This window comes from Photinus pyralis, unplaced genomic scaffold (genome assembly GCF_008802855.1).
Source record: "Photinus pyralis isolate 1611_PpyrPB1 unplaced genomic scaffold, Ppyr1.3 Ppyr1.4_LG1, whole genome shotgun sequence".
Classification (NCBI taxonomy): Eukaryota; Metazoa; Arthropoda; class Insecta; order Coleoptera; family Lampyridae; genus Photinus; species Photinus pyralis.
In genome coordinates, this window is record NW_022170249.1 from 67221545 (window position 1) to 67240682 (window position 19138).

The window sequence follows — 19138 nt, forward strand, 5'->3', positions numbered from 1 at the left end:
TCCTTCCGAATATTAGACTCTTTCTCTGATGTTATTTTACCACTTTTCGAGCTCTACAAGACACTCTTGAGAGATTTTCAATACAACGTTTCATTTCGGAGAAATCATCATAAATGATTTTGTTTTATATGGTCCGTAAAAAAAGAGCATATTGTATTAAATAGCATTATTTTTTTAATAATACAACGCTGCACGGCACACAAAAAAAACAAAGTTGGAAACTGTTGGTTTCAACAGGATGGTGCAACTACACACAACGCCCTAATCATATCTATCTATCAGGGTAATTTTTCGGAAAGTTAAAAACATGCTCGATAGGTAACGGGCGATCAAAAATGAGTTGCTGTCGAGTCGCCTTTGGAAGTTTGGAAGTTAAATACGAATTCTCATGCAAACAAAAATTCCAAAGGTGACTCGACAGCAACTCATATTTGATCGCATTCTACCTATTGTCGCATGTTAAGCGCGTTGTACGTGTTGGAACAAGAATCAGTGCATTATTTAATAATCGTAATAATAAACATTATTATTTAATTTCGCTATTTCTTACTTGATAAACAACTAATAATACCTACACTCAGCATGCCTTCATATTACCATTACTTATCTTATAACCAATCTGGTACCGTCGCATATTGATTGCATTAGTATTTTTAATACGAAGCTACAAAGCAATACCTTTTGAACGTTTTTTAACGTTTCTGTTGTTGCATGCTTTACCTACCTGGTACACAGATTGGCAATGCTTAAAATTCTGATTAGATATCTACTAGTAAAACAAACAATCATCCCACACAAACGCAAAATATTGTGTTAGAATATAATCAAGATTATGTTTTGCTATCCTTATAAGTTATCAATTAAATAGGGTGCGACAAAGCTCACGAAGGACGACATCGAACGAGTTTTTGCTTTATATGACAGAGTATGTATGCGTAACAATAGTAAAATATCACGTACATAATATAATTTGAAACAGGATAATAATGGTACAATCGAAAACGAAGAACTACGGGGATTTCTTAAAGATCTTTTGGAATTAGTTAAAAAGGTGAGTACCTCTCCAATAGTAGGTAGTTTAGTTGCTTTAAATAACATACTCGTAGGATTATGATGCTCAAGATTTGTTAGATTTTGAAGAAACTATTTTAAGAGGGGTAGATTATAATCAAGACGGTAAAATTAACAAAAAGGAATTAACAATGATCCTTTTGGCAATTGCGAGGCACAATCAAGAAGAAGAATCGTCCGCATAAACAAACCACTGACCTGACTTATAGATATGATTTACAACGCGTATTAAAAGTTGCCAATTTCCTAAAGTAAAACGTTGTAGCACAATATATATTTAACGAAAAATGTTTAGAATAGTGGATAGGTAATGAAGAGTAGATAATTACTGTGACACCAAATTCTCACTAATGTGATTGTTGCTGACGATGTTTTCCTACCTCTAGAAGAAATTAAAAGAAATCATCTCCGTTTTCTGTAGGTACTCTACATTCCTATAAAATTGTTGATGTTCCTAAAATGTTTCCAACTTTACATCTTTACAATCATACTTAAAAAGCGTGATTTTCAAAGAATGTAACATTCCGGCACTGCGTAGGTATTCTCATTTACAATTAGAATAACCAAAAAATTCAATCTTAAAGAATTCGTCCATTTTTGCATATCTTGTCCTTAAACTTTAGCTATTTTAATGTAAATATTAAGATATGTGTAGACTAATATTTTGTGAGATAATTTTTGTAACGCTTTAGCATTAATTAGTTTTTTTACATTGTACTGATATTCTTGAGTTTTGGAAACTAATGACGTTTCTCAGCAAGACTTTCAAACTATCTACTACAAGTGAATAAATGTGTGCAAGGAGTAAGAACCAAATAGTTGAATGTAGTTAGGTAGAGATAACTACTTATCACACGGAATGTGTTAAATAAAATTTGCATTAATAAAAATTTTTAGCACATTTTTAAAGAGAAAAATTGCGCTTAGGTATTTACTGAAGTCCTTCCGTTCTCTGTACGAAGTGTTGCGCATTCATCACAGAAACATTGTACAGGGCGTAAATCGAACAGTGGAACATAGGCGTTTAACATGGGAAATTACTATTTCTTTGCGCAAACGTTTTCTAATTATTTTACGCAAAAATACTTCAAATAAAAGTTATAGAGATATAAATTCTGCATCTAAATCATGTGAAACGATTATTCTACCTCTTCTTGTACGCGAAAAAATTAATTATAAAGATTCTGTTTTCACGAGTTTTTAGTCTAAGTAGCCATGATAATAATATATTTAGCCCTGTTTGTGTGCCATGCACTTACATTGGTCAACATTAGAAGTAAAAAATACATATAAAAGTAACTACACAGTGTATATAAACAATAAACAATATCACAGATTAAATCTAATCTATGCAATGCATCCTTTTGATGCTGCTGAAAATTCATCAAACGAATAAAACGCATTTTCCAGTAAAACAGTCTTGATCACAGATTTGAACTTTGAGGTGCATAATTCCCTGGTCGCAGTGGGAAGGCTGTTAAAGAAATGGACTATGATAAAAGAAAAACATAGGTAGTCCATGGTTACCTAGACTAAAAACTCGTGAAAACAGAATAATTAATTTTTTCGTGTACAAGAAGAGGTAGAATGATCGTTTCACATGAGTTAGATGCAGAATTTATATCTCTATAACTTTTATTTGAAGTATTTTTGCATAAAATAATTAGGAAACGTTTGCGCAAAGAAACAGTAATTTCCCATGTTATGTTAAACGCCTATGTTCCACTTTTCGATTTAGACCCTGTATACATACAAAAGAGGGACAAGTTCTATGTGGTACCATTGACTAGTGGTACATGCTAACTAAAACTAGATGTATGCCATGCTTACTTATTTTTTTACGCGTTACACATACATGCAACCAATATGACTGTATTTAAAATGAGAAGCAGAATCAGAAAGTGCAATAAAAAGTACGATAGGAAGTTGGCACCAACTTTCAGATCCGTCCGAATTACGGTATCACAAGCGCATTCTGATGCTTGACCCCCTTTGCTGAACCGTAAATTGGTTGACCACAAATACAGAATCAAAATATACAAGACGAAGAGAGACAAATGTAAACTAAATACCGCAATTTTCCTCCAGGAAAATGCGCTAAAAAGTCAGTTCCCGATTTCAGGTAATAGGTCTATCAGGGACTAGAACACATAATGTGAAAGAACATATTTTGTTAATTGTATCGGTTTATACCTAGTCATTCAGAAACGGTGGTCTCTGGTACAGTTTGGAAACGTGATGCGTGATTGTTTTTCTCATTTCGTGGGATAAAATGCCGACTTCATTGGAAACACCCTGCACAGTATACTGTAAGTTTTCTTTATCAACGATGTGATTTAACTCTTCTGGTGCTGCTTTTAGCTTACATGAAACTAACTACTAAGTAAAACGAATGATTTATAGATTCTGTTAATAAATGCCATAGTTTAAAAATTGTTAAACAAGGTACCTATTACAAATATTTATTTCTTTGAACCTAAATAGTAACTGTTCTAAATGCACCCTTCTATGTATTGTAAATGATTAATAAATGATGTTTAAAACTTTTAGCCTTTTATTTCAGATAATAAGTGTCAAAAGAGTTTTCCTTTCGAAAATCTTATACGATTCGTCGTATCTGGTTATATGATGATCGAAAATGCATGTCTGTCTGTTTGGCACAAAGTGTAATTTCATAAAGAAGATATTCACCCTAAATACTTCCTAATAAAAACATTTCCATAATTTTTTAACTACGAGTAACTACATTATTAACAAGCTCTTAGTTAGTTCATAATTTTGAGGTGTTTGTACGTGCGCCATCGAAGGGCTAAAAATTGAAGAATATGTATGCACAATAGATGGCATAGGCGGCTCTAAATAGTATATTAAGATACAAGTGTATAATCAAGTCTTTAAAGCACGTGCAACGAGTTTAAGGGTACGACGCAAAGCGGAGTGCCTTTAACGTTGCAAGTGCTTTAAAGACCAATTATACACGTGTATGTTATAGTATTTTTTATTATACCTGCAGTATAATTTAAAAATAGGAAATACAATGAAATCATATTGACGTTAAGCGCGGTTTAGACGCTACGATAAATTGTAACAATTTATCGTAACGATCGAATCGTTACGATTTATCGTTGCGTGTGAACAGAGGAATGTAGCGATTTATTGGAATTGGAATTGGATTGGATGGTTGATGGCGGTCGGCTTCAATTTCTGCGAATCGTAGCGATAAATTGGAACGTGTAAACAATATCAGCGATTTATCGCTACGATTTGTGACTAATTTGGCGACGTGAACCAGTTTTGTATCCATTTGGGCTACTTGGACTGTCTATAGCGCACACCTTTTACATTTGGCGAGTGGCGATCAAGTTTGGCCACCCAAAAAAAATATTTAGCGACACATGGCTTCTCAAATCATATTCGAGATTAAGATTCTATTGTAAGCAAGCAATATAAGCAATAAAATGCGAGTATAATTTATGTTAGTGGACAGAACCAAAAGACAAGATGAAAAGTAAAAAAATAAGAACTGTATTAAACCGTGATCGACAATGAGATTGGAACAAGAAATCGTTACATGTAAACAGTACGCACTTTTTCGATTTATTGAACGATAAATTGGACAATCAGATCGTTACGATTTATCGAAGCCAAGATCGTAGCGTCTAAACCGCGCTTTATACTCGAATACATGTCTAATTAAGTGGGCTGGGTGTTCGTAATTTTACGATTGCCATGGAAATGTCACTTGACGTTTGCTTGTAAAAATCATCGTCTTTGTGAATTAAACGATTTCCGTTGAAAAAGATAATAACACCGTCCATTAAATCGAATGTTGTAAAATCTAAACAAACGTTGGTAGGTGTAAAATCCAAATCGCGTAAAGCCTATTATAAAGAATATGAAAAGTTGTTTCCATGGATGGAGTAGGAAGTTACTTACGAATAAAGTCTTAAATGCATCCATAATGCTGGCATATATGAAGGAAATGTCAAAGGTATTTAAATCTTCTATATTTTGGTGCATTCATTAAAAACTTTAAAGCAATGCTGCGATTAAAAAGTGGAACAGATTTGGAAGCATACCCTAAATTACGCGCGTTTGTGAAAGCTTCAACCAAAGGATAGGTACAAAAGCCAAAGAAATGTTCTGCATTTACAGAAAGCGACCTAAGAGGATTTTTTATTTCATCCAGATGACAGTTTCAAAAGTCATACTTGAAGTATCGTTACTTAGCAACTTTAAAGCACGTGTGTTTAAAACGGAGATTGTGATTCAGGTATAATAAAAAATATCTTAGCAGTTTCCAAAATTTCTAACCAACGTGTACGCAAATATCTCGCAACAAAAGAATTGGTAATCCCATTATATTAAACCCATGTGCTTCCGACACTTTCACCACAAATAGGTATAGCTGTTTATATACTCCACAGCCACAGCTCTTTTTACATTGCACTCATAGTCCAGGAGGCAGTGACATGTTTTATGCACTCATTTCTATAAAGCTGATAGTTTGCCTTTTTATTGTTTTGATAGTACTTACAAGTAAACAAAACGGCAGTCTACCGCGTCGGCGCGGTGTTGCTTATATTTGCAACAATGTTCTGAACATGTTAATAAATAATATGTACATTCCTTATATCTACAAGAATGAAAATTTTTACAGTAATTAAGTATACCGAAAAATGCAGTATGGTAATAGTCTACCGAGCTGGAAGCGTTGCTATCACAAGTCTACCACTGACGCAACGTACGTAACAAATTATTCAATTGAACCATTGAGTAATTAAGTACCCTTCACTCAACGATTGAACTTATTTATACAAAGATGAAATGTTTGTTTCAAAAAGTTGACGTCATAAGACACAAAAAAAAATGGTCATCCGATCGCATGATGTTGCTAAGGGTCTCTGTAGACACGCTGGAAGGTACGATCTCCCAATCGCAGCTGCTGCACCGCTCTACTAAAAGTACCTCTCAATTACACGGGCATAAAACAAAAATCTGTTAAGCTGTTTCTTATATACCGGGTGAATATTTCAAAAACGAACCTAGGCAATTAACATGGGGAAAAGGTTTTTTGCAGATCGTTGCTCCTCATGCTTATAGAGGGTTTATAACGACACCAATCGAAGATTTTTGTCTCATTTAATGACATGCGAATTAGTTCATTTTCAGTTGTATTTCTCATTATTTTATCAAAAATTCGGCAATAAAGCCATCTAGGAAGATGCGGTTTTCGCGAGTTTGTTTAGGCATCATTTAGCTACTTTTTCATGAAAAAAAAATCAAACCAACGCATTTAATTTTTTTGAGAAAATTAACCATTTCTGTCGGAATGTCGAAAAAAGCCCTCAAGCGGCGATATGCGAAACTAACAAAACTTCAAATATTATAATATTTGTAGCCGAAGAATAACTTTTCAATTAATCCGAGTTTGTTAAAATCGGCTCAACTTCAAAGACCGGACATTTTTTTGTTAGGTTAATATAGCGGAATTCATAGAAAAATCACTTTTTTAGATTCCACATACGCCCCCAGCGGTCATTTCAAAAACTTAATAGTTATTTGTATACTTAGGCCGCGAAGTCATTCTTTAACGTACCGAAAAGAAGATTGACGCCGAGGCCGCTTGCGGCCGAGGCAAGGCAACTTTGAGGGCGTTAAAGAATGACGCGGCCGTGGTATACACAACATTTTTTGTGCAATTGCGTAGAATCGTCAATAAATAAAAATGAGATTTCAAAAATAATAATTTCCTTCGCAAATAGGAAGACGGCCAGTTTTCATTTTACCATGGAAATGAGATAAACAATGAATAATTTTTCGTGAAAGAAAAGTCAAAATGTGTGACTCCGAAAGTGATTCTTCGATATCCGGAACTCCTCCGGAAATAAAACTTGTTGTGAATTCTGCTGTGTTGCAGTTATGAGTTAGTACCTGAAAAATCGAAGCGGCAGTACGAAAAATGGTACAAGGACTTCAAGTGTACCTGTCAGTTTGAGTTCTAATGAAAATCAAAATGTTACAGTTTCAAAGTATAACGCTTCTAACACTTTAGACTTTATTTCAGGAGTAAGTATAAGTAACAATACGAACTGTAGGCTTAATATTAACATTTATCCAAAAGATTTGTAATTGCCTACATGCTGATTGTCAAAATATATGTGACATTGTCTTACTTTAACGGCCGTCGCTATGACAGCGGCCGCGAAAGTGAATTTCGCGGCCGCCATGGCGAACGCGAAGTTGTTGTTTCGCGTCCAATTGCACAAAAAAATATTTTCCAGGTTTTTTTCGTGGCCGTTTTAGTACGAAATTTTTTTTACCGCAGGCCTCTACGATGGACAGGTTCCCAGATACTGTACCTCTCATTCTTATTTCGCCACCCTGTACAATACCTACCACTGTTGAGTATATTGTGTGTATATGTCCACTATATGCACCTTTACGTCAAAGGTACTCGATCTTTAGTAACTTACCTGATAATCTAAGAAACAAAGATAACATAATGAATCTTCTACAGTACCTAAAGGCTGCGAATAGACGTGAGATGCTATAATATTAAACTAGATGGAGCCAAAGACCTCGGCAGTTAAATTAAATCAGTTGAACTAACCGTATAAAAAAGCTTTACGTGGGATTTTTTTACCTACCATATATTATATCCTGCATTCAACAATAATAAAGTTACGATCATGAAACATTTACTAACATCAATGGTATAGGTACATGAGAACAATATATAGTTATAGATAGGTATTGTTATTGCATTGCACAGCAGCAGCAGCAGAAGAGATTGGGAAACCTCTTCAATGATACAATAACTGAATGACACCAAAACGATATTATTTATACACGTGTCTGATATTTGATCTACTTAGAAACTAAATGTCCACATTTTTCGCATTTCTTATGTATTGCAGGTTCGGTAATCAGCATAGCACCTTGATGATCAACTGATCTGGATCTGCCGTGACGATTTAGTGGCGGTATCAAGAAATCATTGTCGGTTTTGGTAGAACCTAAGAGGACACACAATAATTTAAATAATTACAGAGCTAATATTACATTCATGATCATCATAATTTCCTTCATTTTCTTGAGAATCTTCCAGAAGTGGAGTAGTAGTAAGGTCAGAGGCTGTGGAAATTTCTTTATTACCTTCAATTCCATGAAAAAGGTCCAAACGAGAATCTAAAGAAAATTGTTTTCCGCTCATTAATATTCCACGGATCCGTCTACGCATTGCTAAAATGTAGCTTAACAATGTTTATGTTAATACAATCTGTACTCACATGGACTGTTATTCTGCGGGGAACTATATAGGTTACTAAATGTGGAGGAGTACTCCGCTAAAATATCATTTTGATCATACACCGCCGCAAAGCTGCCATTAACAATTTTGGGCGACATTGGTGAATTGGCAAGCAACAAACTTGTGCCAAAATTTTCATTCCTCTCCTTCGTGTCTACAATAATTTAATAATGCATTTATTTAATGTAGTAAAATGGATTTTTCGGTGCCACTGACTTGATCAATTCATGTCAATCATTCTCAATGACTGATAGTGCATCTAATAAATGAAGGGGTCAATGGAAAAAGTGCCTAAGTCACAAATTAATAAAAAAAATTTTAAGAAATATCAAAGCTTTATTTTCTGTTTATTCGTGGTCGTTGAAGCACCTTTTAATTAAGAATAAACTGGAACACACATTTTTATCATAGCATGTTTAGTAATATTTCATAATAAAAAATAAACTTTCAAACCTTAATATCTCATAATTACCTATTTGTGACTAAGGTACTTTTTGCATTGTCCCTTTCGAATATTTTAATTTCTGTTTACCAAGTGGCCATTTAAATAACCTACAACATCTGATTGATCGCCTAACAGAACTGTAACTTTTAACTATGCAAACTGAAACTAATGAAAAAGTAATAGTAAGTATCATCCGCAACAACTAAACAATAAAAATACATAAATATAATAATAGTAATAATAATAATAATAACAATAAAAATAATAACAAGGCACTCCTATAGTTTTCGAAAGATGCAAGTAGAATAATCATTTTCAGTAATACCTCATGTTTCGAACGCGCGCACTGAGCCCAACCCATGAAAAACCAAGCATGTAATACAATAAATAACAATAAAAATAATGACAATAAAATACAAAAGACCATACACGACAGTTTACACAACTACAAAGAACAGTTATTAGGTATTAATACGTGCTATATAGTTAGAAAATTGCTAAATATAACACAGGGTGCTACATACACAAATGCTCCACGCACCATATACACGTCAACAAAACTACTGCCTTACAATACAATACACAAATAGGTACTGTACAAACAGCACAGAGAAACACAACAGATTCAAGTAATTGAACATACACTGCATTGACAGATTCAGTCAATAAAATTGCACGTTATAGCACAAATAAAAAAACACAAAACTCCTTCTACTCAGAAACACGCCACATTATCACAACCCATTCGTATTTAACTCAAACGCAATAAACATTCCAAATTAATTAAATTGATAACCTTATAGGTAATGTTTATCTAAATCATAGAAAATAGGACTAGATCAACCTTGACAACACATACCGCCACAGACAGATACTAATCGTTACTTGATTTTAATCTGTACGATTAGCTAGGCCTGAGCTCTAACAAGAGACTATAATGATAATATCATAGTAACAATAATATAGTTCTATTGTGTTTTTATGGCTACAGCGGTCAAAGTTACTTTCCTATTCCTATTAAGAGGGGATTAAACATGAGTACAGCATTTAAACGTGGAAAAGATGGAATATATGTATAATATTACGTATAGTTCTAGTCTAGGTTCTAGTTATATTTATTATTCAAGATTGTTGCTAACATTAAGAATAATACTGGGATGAACAAACTGACACACGATATGGATTTCACCTAGAATGCGTATACAAACTGCAGTGGACAGTATTGCTAACTTTGCAATTTCTGCAGCTACGAAATTAATTGGGCCTCCGGTTGTCAAGATATTCAATAAAATAACCTTTTTTTAATCAAATGCTCTATATCTTTTACGTATTTTAAAAGGAAACGGAATTCTAAATAAAGGATCTAACCACCAGTAAATTGAAGTTATTAAAGGAACTACAATCAATTAAAAATTTTACGTTTGTTAAAAAGATTCCATTAAACCTATCATTATATGGCGACCGTGACATCCCGTATCATTACAATGGGGCCTGTACTTTAGGCATAAGAAGAAATAGGTGAAAATACCACAAACGTTTATACTTTATACCTATTTCTTTCTTTGTTTAAAGTACCTATTCACCGCCTTCTTTTTACCTTTGTAATAAGTTACAAACTTTAATTGATTGTGGTTCGTTTAACTTCAAAATATTTTGGTTAGGTATTAAACATTTTTTATTCAGAATTTCATTGTTTTCCAAAACATGTAGATAATACAGGGCTTTTCATTTATTGAATAACTTGAGTAACGGGAGAGAGTATAAGTTGAAAATTCAAATTTTTCGAATTTTTACACAGGAACCGCTTCATAAGAAAAGTGAACGTGACTAGGTTCGATAAATGCGACCCGCAGCTAAAAGTGTGTGGGCGATAGGACGGACGAGCTTGATCTCGAAATTTGCGTTCAACACGATTTATATTTTCTACTCGGCAGTCAGATAACAATAATGTTTACGATTAGAAAGAAGAAGAAACTTTAGCGCGGTTCGAATGCGGTCGAGATAAGTAAAAGTTTATTATACAGAAATTTTCCATACAACGAGTCATAAAAGTTCAATTGTATCATCCCAAAAACGATCCAGTTTTCAATTTTTCTTGGAGAGAGCCTTTTCAAGGGAAGGCCGTACTATTGGTAACATAAAGAAAAACACCGGTTCTAGTGATATCTGTAAGTTATTTTAATTTCTTTTTGAATTGTATAAAGTACTGGTCGGTTATTTTAACGAATTTGTTGGGCATGTTTATTTAACGTTAACCTTAAGAACCTTAACAAAATTAATTGCATGGAACAGATTTGTATTGCATTAAAATATAAGTGGATTCATAAAAGTGAATTTGGTTATTTTTAAGTAGCTGGGAACTTGTATTTTATTTAGGTGTTAATATTCCTTTGCGTGATATCAAATTTTGTTTAGTCGTAAGGTTTATTCTGCATAAAAAATTTAGATAAGGCAATTAGGACGAAACGTGGCTACTAGACAGGGGTTGCATTTTCTGTATTTATATAAAATAAATTAACATTTTAAATCAGAAAAAATGCAAAGGAGAATGGAATTAGATCGCCTTTAGTTTGCCAATAAATTCAGTGATTTGGAGTTCGTATTTATTCGTCTGCACTCAAACCAGAGCTCTGATTTTCAGAATTGAAAAGAAGGTAAAAGGCCAACCTTCCGCAGGTAAAGAGGGTATCTAAGTTTTGTTAGAGAGCTAGCCATGAGTAAAACTGATTGTGATTTTTACCAGGATCACTTTTATTTAATACGAACGAGGGTCTTCAACACTTATAATGTAACTAACCGTTACAACCTCGGTTACAACGTTATAACCTGATGCCCAACTATTTTATCTGATTGCAATCAAGAGAAAAAAACGCTTTATATTTCCCAATTTCACCAACTTTGTAACTGCCATCATAACTAAGTTATCAATAATGCCGATTTCACTTTGCACACGTTGTATAGCGAACCTAAAATGGACAAACTGTTGGCTACAGCAAAAGTAAAGCGGCTTAAAGGTCAGATTGGAACCATACACGACAGTATACCAAAATAACTTTGACTGACCAAAAAAGAACATAGGTTCAAGTTTTGAATTAACACATTGCGTAAAGTCTAATTAGCAACATTGTACAGGTATGACTTCCCAAGAATCGTAAACCAAGAAAAATAGCACCTCATCCTGTCTGTTATATACTAGTAGAACCAATGGATCAATGATATGAATGTTTCTTAATAGAGTGGTGTTAGTGCATTACTTATAGGGCGTTAATTTCAATAAAACCGCAATATTAAAGTTATTTATACAAATATATTACGATTGCCTATGTATAAATAATCTATTAAACTTATAGGTACGTAATTACACTAAATTCACAAGAAGGCCGCTTCCAAATCTCGACTAGTTTTATTATTAATAGCGAAGGGGGAAATAAGTTATACACAAATCACAAGGATTGATCAGGTAGGTTCTACTCGTAGTCACGCGATTTGACGGTATTCCGACTCCATCTGTAACCGACGTTCAATAAATGAATTACCTGCCAGTTTAACTCTGGTCTTATTCTTTTCATCCGCGACCTCCGATAGTACACTTTCAGATACTACTTTAATTTCTTTCCAATCTCTTACAATATCATCTACTGTAGTAAATTGTGACGTTACTGTAAATCTTATTACATATTTATCTTTAATAGCAGCCGGTACACAATGCAAATTTCCTCTCGAATTTAGCCTCTTTAACAACTTCTCCGTCAGATGGTTTTCTCCAACCAAACGAAAAACTACCAAACCCAAATGCCTTCGTGCCGCTATTTCAAACCGACAATCGGCCGATAGTAACGATTCAAATTTCTGAGCCAGACGTACGCCCTGGAATAATGTATTTGAGCACTACTAACCACCTCGCTCACAAACAACAGCCTTACTTCTCTTATATGATTTTGTAGCCCTTTGATACCGTAATTTCGAATTACAAACCATAATTTCAATGCCCTAAATCTTCTACTTAAGGGAATTTGCCAATGCTAGAACCCAACCAATTGCATGTGTACTTACACTACATATTACTGCGAACTTACCATGTAATCTATTGCAAGTCCTACAACAAGAAGTTTGTTACTTTTTTTAAAAATTATTAGATACCTACAACACCTTTACCTGAATTTTCGTGTTTTAAATAGAGTGGTTCAACGTTAAAGGTTCTGTGCAGGGCGGCACTGCTTTTAACCCTAAAAACAGCAGCTGATGCGGCAAAATACTTTAAACGGCCAACAATAATTACCACATGGCTGTACAATCGAAATGTACCATTAGCCATTTTGATGGATTGAATGCAATAGAGTTGGCGTTTTCGACACCTTTCAGCCAAATTCGAAACTCCGGACAAATGAATGCACTACCGGCATAAGCAGCGTCCACGTGCAGCCATATTTCTTCTTCAGCACATATTGCTCCTATTTCTTCCAGGTTGTCAAATGCACAAGCGCCGGTCGTCCCTAAAGTTGCGCACACCTGAAAAGCATAGTGTATTAAATAAATAAATGTAAAAACGAAAAATAAAGACAGAAATGCTAATATTAAGAAAAATCACTTCGCGTATATTCATTTATGAATAACATGTGACAACGTTTCCTGGATAGAATAACGCCCTTTTACAAAATTGATTAAACTTTCGTTGACTATTGACCGATTTTGAGTACCTATGCATGAGTAAGTATACATGTCAAAATAAATTTATTTTATGAATTGAAGTTTCCCAAAACCTAAATGAAGGGACAGAATACTTGGGTCGTACGAACAGGCCGACAGATCTAGTGATTCTAACATCGTTAAAGCCGCATAATGTCGCAACATGTAAGTAGTTGTAGTTTCAGTGTACCAGTTTTTACTCGTAGATAATAGTTGCATTTGATAGGCGAGCCGATTAAATAAACTAATACATTTGATCAGGGGCGGACTGGGTACTTATGGGCCAGGTAGAATTGCATAGGTTACGGGCCATTAAAGTATCAGTGTAGTAATGAAGGGTGCGGGGGGGGGGGGGGGGGGGGGGTGCTCTGCGGTGCACCACAAAAACATTTTTTTGCTTCATTTTAGTACTCCTTTTTCGGAAATCAATTACAATGCAGGTTTTTTTTAAATTGCAGCTGATAATTAAAAGTAACAAAATATACAATCCAAACGAGGCGCGTCATCTATCATTGTATTTTAGCACTTTCATACTACGACAAAAAATGATAAATTCATTGTAAAACACTACAATTAAAACAGAATTTTTTAATTTTTTAACAACCCAACATCAACCCAATTAGAGAAACGTGTTAATAATTTATTCATAGTGCAAGAAACTAAATACAGCACATACTTATAAATTTTCAACGGGCCATTATGACGTACAGGACAGGTGGCAATCGCCACCCGCCTCCCCGGGCCAGTCCGCCCCTCTTTCTAGTCCATAACTTTTGATTGAGACGTCGGATCGAAAAAGTACGAATTGTTTTGGATTCTACGCACCAAAATTAATAAAAAAATGTGTCTTCCTGAGAAATTTTGGTGCAGTCGATTTTTGGTAAAAAAGGAAGGTTATACACTGCCTTTTTTTGAGCCCCAAAAAAAAATTGTCTTAGATCGACCCGGAAAAAAAATTTCTTATAGAATGTGGCCTGTAGAATCCATAATTTCAAACAGTTCCAAGATTGGGCTACTAGTTCAAAAGTTACAGCTCTTTGAATTTTCTTTCGAAATTGGTTTCTAGTCCATAACTTTTGATTGAGAAGTCTGATCGAAAAAGTACGAATTGTTTTGGATTCTACGCACCAAAATTAATGAGCAAAAGTGTTTTCCCGAGAAATTTTGGTGCAGTCTTTTTTTGGTAAAAAAGGAAGGTTATACACTGCCTTTTTTTAAGCCCCGAAAAAAAAAATTGTCTCAGATCGACCCGGAAAAAAAATTGTCTTATAGAATGTGGCCTGTAGAATCCATAATTTCAAACAGTTCCAAGATTGGGCTACAAGTTCAGAAGTTACAGCCCTTTGAATTTTCATTCGAAATTGGTTTCTAGTTCATAACTTTGGATTGAGAAGTCTGATCGAAAAAGTACGAATTGTTTTGGATTCTACGCACCGAAATTAATAAGAAAAAGTGTTTTCCCGAGAAATTTTGGTGCAGTCGATTTTTGGTAAAAAAGGAAGGTTATACACTGCCTTTTTTTGAGCCCGAAAAAAAAAATTGTCTCAGATCGACCCAGAAAAAAGTTTTAGGGTAGCTCTGCGGTGCACCAAAAAAACATTTTTTGCTTCATTTTAAAGTACTCCTTTTTCGGAAATCAATTGCAATACAGGTTTTTTTTTAATTGCAGCTGATAATTAAAAGTAACAAAATATACAATCCAATCGAGGCGCGTCGCCTATCATTGTATTTCAGCACTTTCATGCTACGACAAAAAATGATAAATTCATTGTAAAACACTTCAATTAAAACAGAATTTTTAAATTTTTTAACAACCTAACATCAACCCCAATTAGAGAAACGTGTTAATAATTTATTAATAGTGCAAGAAACTAAATACAGCACATACTTATAAATTTCCAACGGGCCATTATGACGTACAGGCCAGGTGGAAATCGCCACCCGCCCCCCCGGGCCAGTCCGCCCCTGCATTTGATGATAAAAGTATTTTCAAAATTTTACGAAACACAGCTTTTGCGCTTGGTATTCCTCAAAATAAAGACATTCACAAAATACCGCAAATATTTAGGTAAACAGGAAATAAATATCAAGTAATCAATAATGATTCTATCGGTTTTACAATAGCCAGTTTTCTATATGCAATCAAAATCACTAAATTGAATTTAAATTGGTTACATTTTATTCTGATCATATTATATACATATACCTCAATACGACATACGCACATACATGCGAAACGCAATTCATTACAATATAAGACTGCTCTGAATCAGTATAGGTATTTGGTGCTTAAAAATATAACAATAAAGTAATACGGCGTCAAATGCAATTACTTGGAAGGAAAAATAAGTAAAATCTGTGTTCAACTGTCAACAATATTTCAATGTCACCACTTATTAATTGCTTCCAGTGGGATTTTATTGTGAAGGGACGCGATCTATTTAAGAAGATTGCTCCAATTAGTCATTTGTAGAAAGCTACCTACTTAATGATATTGCTTAATCTTTACTTCTCAGAAATACAATTGAAGTGTTCCATACAGCAATGGATAATCGGTTACACACACACACAAATGATAAATGAAGTATATACTTACCGGCACTAAGATGGATAAATATGTAGATGCCAACTATGGATTTAAGTAGAACCTTTTGCTTTCTATAAGTTACCATTTTCGATTCCAAATGCAAAGGCCAAACGACAGAAAAGCTATTCTCCTAAATTTGTGATCTAATGAGACCACAATTCAACAACGTGAAAACTGATTATAATTATAAACATTCGTGTTATGTTCGTCAAACTTTTCGCAAGCTTCGAAATGTTTTCGGTCGAAATGGTCGTCCAATCGAGCAAGCAATTCACCGAATTATCTTCCAGTTTGAGGACTGGTACGGTTGCTGATCGAATAATGTCCGTACGAAGTCGACATACTCGATCAACAGGAAATATTGCAGCTGGTCCGCTGCTGTTCAAGTAGATCGAAAACCTCTTTTTCTTTCGCAACAATATGACCTTTCTGTAACATCCTTTGGAGAAATTTTGCAAAAAGATTTAAGTCTGTATTCCTATAAGTTCTCCAAGAGCTGAAGCCACAAGATCTTAAACATCGTCTTACAATCGCAGAGTGGGTTCTTGAGAAGTTAGAAACGGATCCAAATTTTAACGATAAAATCATTTTCAGTAATGAAGCACATTGATGAACTTATTTACGAGTAGAATCGAATTTTCTATAAGATACAGTTGCTCCGGAACGTTCATTTTTAAATGTTAATGTTTTTTTTTAATGGAAAAACGCTTCAAACCCGAGCATTCTATGATGATTCCTTTGAGAGTTATACTTATAAAACCCGTGCAACCGACCGATCGACCGACCTACCGAACAGCCAAAGTGAATAATTATATACAGGGCGACACAACGAAAACGAAACAAACCGAATCACTCGTAAGGAAACGGTTTTTGGAAAAACGTAAAAACACCTCGATATTGGTTGGAAGCGGGACATATTTTACTTCAAAATCTACACCGCCGCTGTCAAACCCCTAAGCGCATATTATAGTTACATTTCGGAAATTATTCCATTTCTTACTTAGAAAAATTCCACAGTCCGTCGATTTGGAAGAATTATCGAGACAATTGTTACAAATGTTGTTTTAGGGTTTTACTATCTGTGAAAAAATTGAGAATGCTCTGAGAGTCAATCGGTTTGAAAGACCAAGCCTCGTTTTATTGATATGTTTATTTAATTAATCAATGACTATGAATCCTACGGTGATCGGGTTTGGTATATTATTTTGTTATCAAAAAGAGTGTCCAAATTTAGATTTTCAAAAACATCGGATGAATTTTACTTAGTAATAACCTCTGTAATTACAAATTAATAATCCCCGAATTAACGAGATATTCGAAGTCAAATGCGAAAAAAAACGACATTTTCCCATTTTTCCTTCGTTTTTTGTTTGTAACAATATGTCCCGGGAGTTTCCGACTTAGGGGGACTATATGATTTTCGGATTCAGTGGATTTTTTACATATAGAATACACCTGGTTTCGTATAGTGACAAAACATCCAGTTTAGACTACTTTTCTAGCTAATTTGACTGGACTATAATGGTAGATTAATGCTTTCATCCACAATCTGCAATGAACGTTTTGTGTAGAAAGCGTACCTATAGAACCTAAAATTTGTCCAGCTATGGTAGCATTTTTAATTAGTAGTTCCACAGAGTATAGGTTGTTTAATCTGTGGTAGTTCTTTTTGATTAAACATTCTTCAGTACATAAAGTCTCGGAACGGTCAGTTCTCAGCATCATTCTTTTACAAATTTGGTAAGTATGCGTGTACCTAATGTGTATACTGTATACTGTATGGAAGAAAGGATTTGTTGATTATTGACTATAATATGAATCTTTAGTACTTTCTATTTAATCGGTAATTGCAACTGTTTGAATGGAAGATCCAGTGTAAGAAATAAAAACCTATACAATACACAATATCAATAACGTAATAATACAGAAAAATAGAAAATAAAAACAACAACATCAAAACAAATTATATTGTTCAAATCCAAAGATCCAAAATGTTTCGTTTGAGAGCTACTCTTCCAACAAAAATTCCAATTCAAAAAAATTCAAAATTCACGTCTATTTGCATGTACTAATTTTTACTTTTGCGAGATACCTAACTGTTTTAAAAGAGTTTGATTTAGCATCAGGTCGATCGCTTTCTAAATAACGTTAATGAGCGAAATTGCATATTTTGGAAATAAGCACATTCTGTTATAGGTGGTTATTAAAAATCATGCATTACAGCTTACCCAAAATGGAATTAATCCTTTTTCTCTGTCTTTTTTAATTGTTTGTAGTAACGCTGGTCCTCTCATTGAGAGATTGTCATCAGTCTCTACATATCTCATTTTTACTAAACCGATAAGGGCGGCCTTTTCAATGCTAGAATGAGCTTGATCGGAGCAATAGCCGACTAATCGAGCATTTATTTCTACATCTTCCAAATCGGGATATATTTCTTGATACTTTTTAATTGCCTGGGTTCTTCCCGCCAATAGGCACACTAAAGTCGCCTCGCTTGATGTTGTCTAAATAATTGTGTATAAGCCGTAGACGTTGTGACGCTTTTTTATTATCGTACCTGAATTACGCCCCCTCCTAGGGAATCATTTCTAGTATGTAGGAAATCATCAGGTAAACCGATCATTTTTCCAAGCCAATTTAAGACTATTGTTTCTAACTCTGTACATGCAGGGCTTGATGCCTAAAAATTCACATCAAAATAGCTTCCACCAAACAAGTAATTTACCCATGTAAATCCAATGCAGTTGATCGCATCCGAGAGCATGTCGCCTAGCAAAGACGGGAAACAGTTTAAAGCCGGGAAATAAGCGTGCATATGTGGACTTTGCCAGTGTGTAACGCTCGGCATAATAATATTTTCTATGTCAGGGAATATATCTATCCATGGTTCTCCTTCTATTGGAGCACTCTCAGGTATTTGTAAACGTAGAAATCCCGGTACTCGATCAGGAAAAACCCTTCTACTACGTATATTTTTCAAGTAATCGGCTATATAATCAACCATTTCTTTACCTAAAACAGGCAAACCATCTAC

The 19138-nt window shown here is 34.4% G+C and overlaps 2 protein-coding genes and 1 long non-coding RNA gene across 3 annotated transcripts; 2 read left to right on the top strand and 1 right to left on the bottom strand.

The window, feature by feature from the left end:
- Positions 1-868: 868 nt before the first annotated feature.
- Positions 869-2191, top strand: LOC116159441 (calbindin-32-like; the record flags this gene model as incomplete). Its single annotated transcript, XM_031472410.1, is given in 3 exon segments — positions 869-925; positions 980-1051; positions 1107-2191. Coding segments are annotated over 3 exon segments (279 nt in total), but the record flags the coding sequence as incomplete, so codon positions are not given.
- A 496-nt stretch (positions 2192-2687) lies between these two features.
- LOC116159442 lies at positions 2688-3616 on the top strand. The gene is made up of 2 exons (XR_004142988.1): positions 2688-3380; positions 3433-3616. It is a non-coding gene; the product is annotated as an uncharacterized LOC116159442 (long non-coding RNA).
- A 4139-nt stretch (positions 3617-7755) lies between these two features.
- Positions 7756-19116, bottom strand: LOC116170947 (histidine decarboxylase-like; the record flags this gene model as incomplete). The annotated part of the gene is given in 11 exon segments (XM_031487533.1): positions 7756-8090; positions 8137-8316; positions 8364-8537; positions 12365-12695; positions 12752-12850; positions 12905-12924; positions 12984-13054; positions 13108-13337; positions 18330-18608; positions 18662-18784; positions 18830-19116. Coding segments are annotated over 11 exon segments (1943 nt in total), but the record flags the coding sequence as incomplete, so codon positions are not given.
- Between the last annotated feature and the right edge of the window lie 22 nt (positions 19117-19138).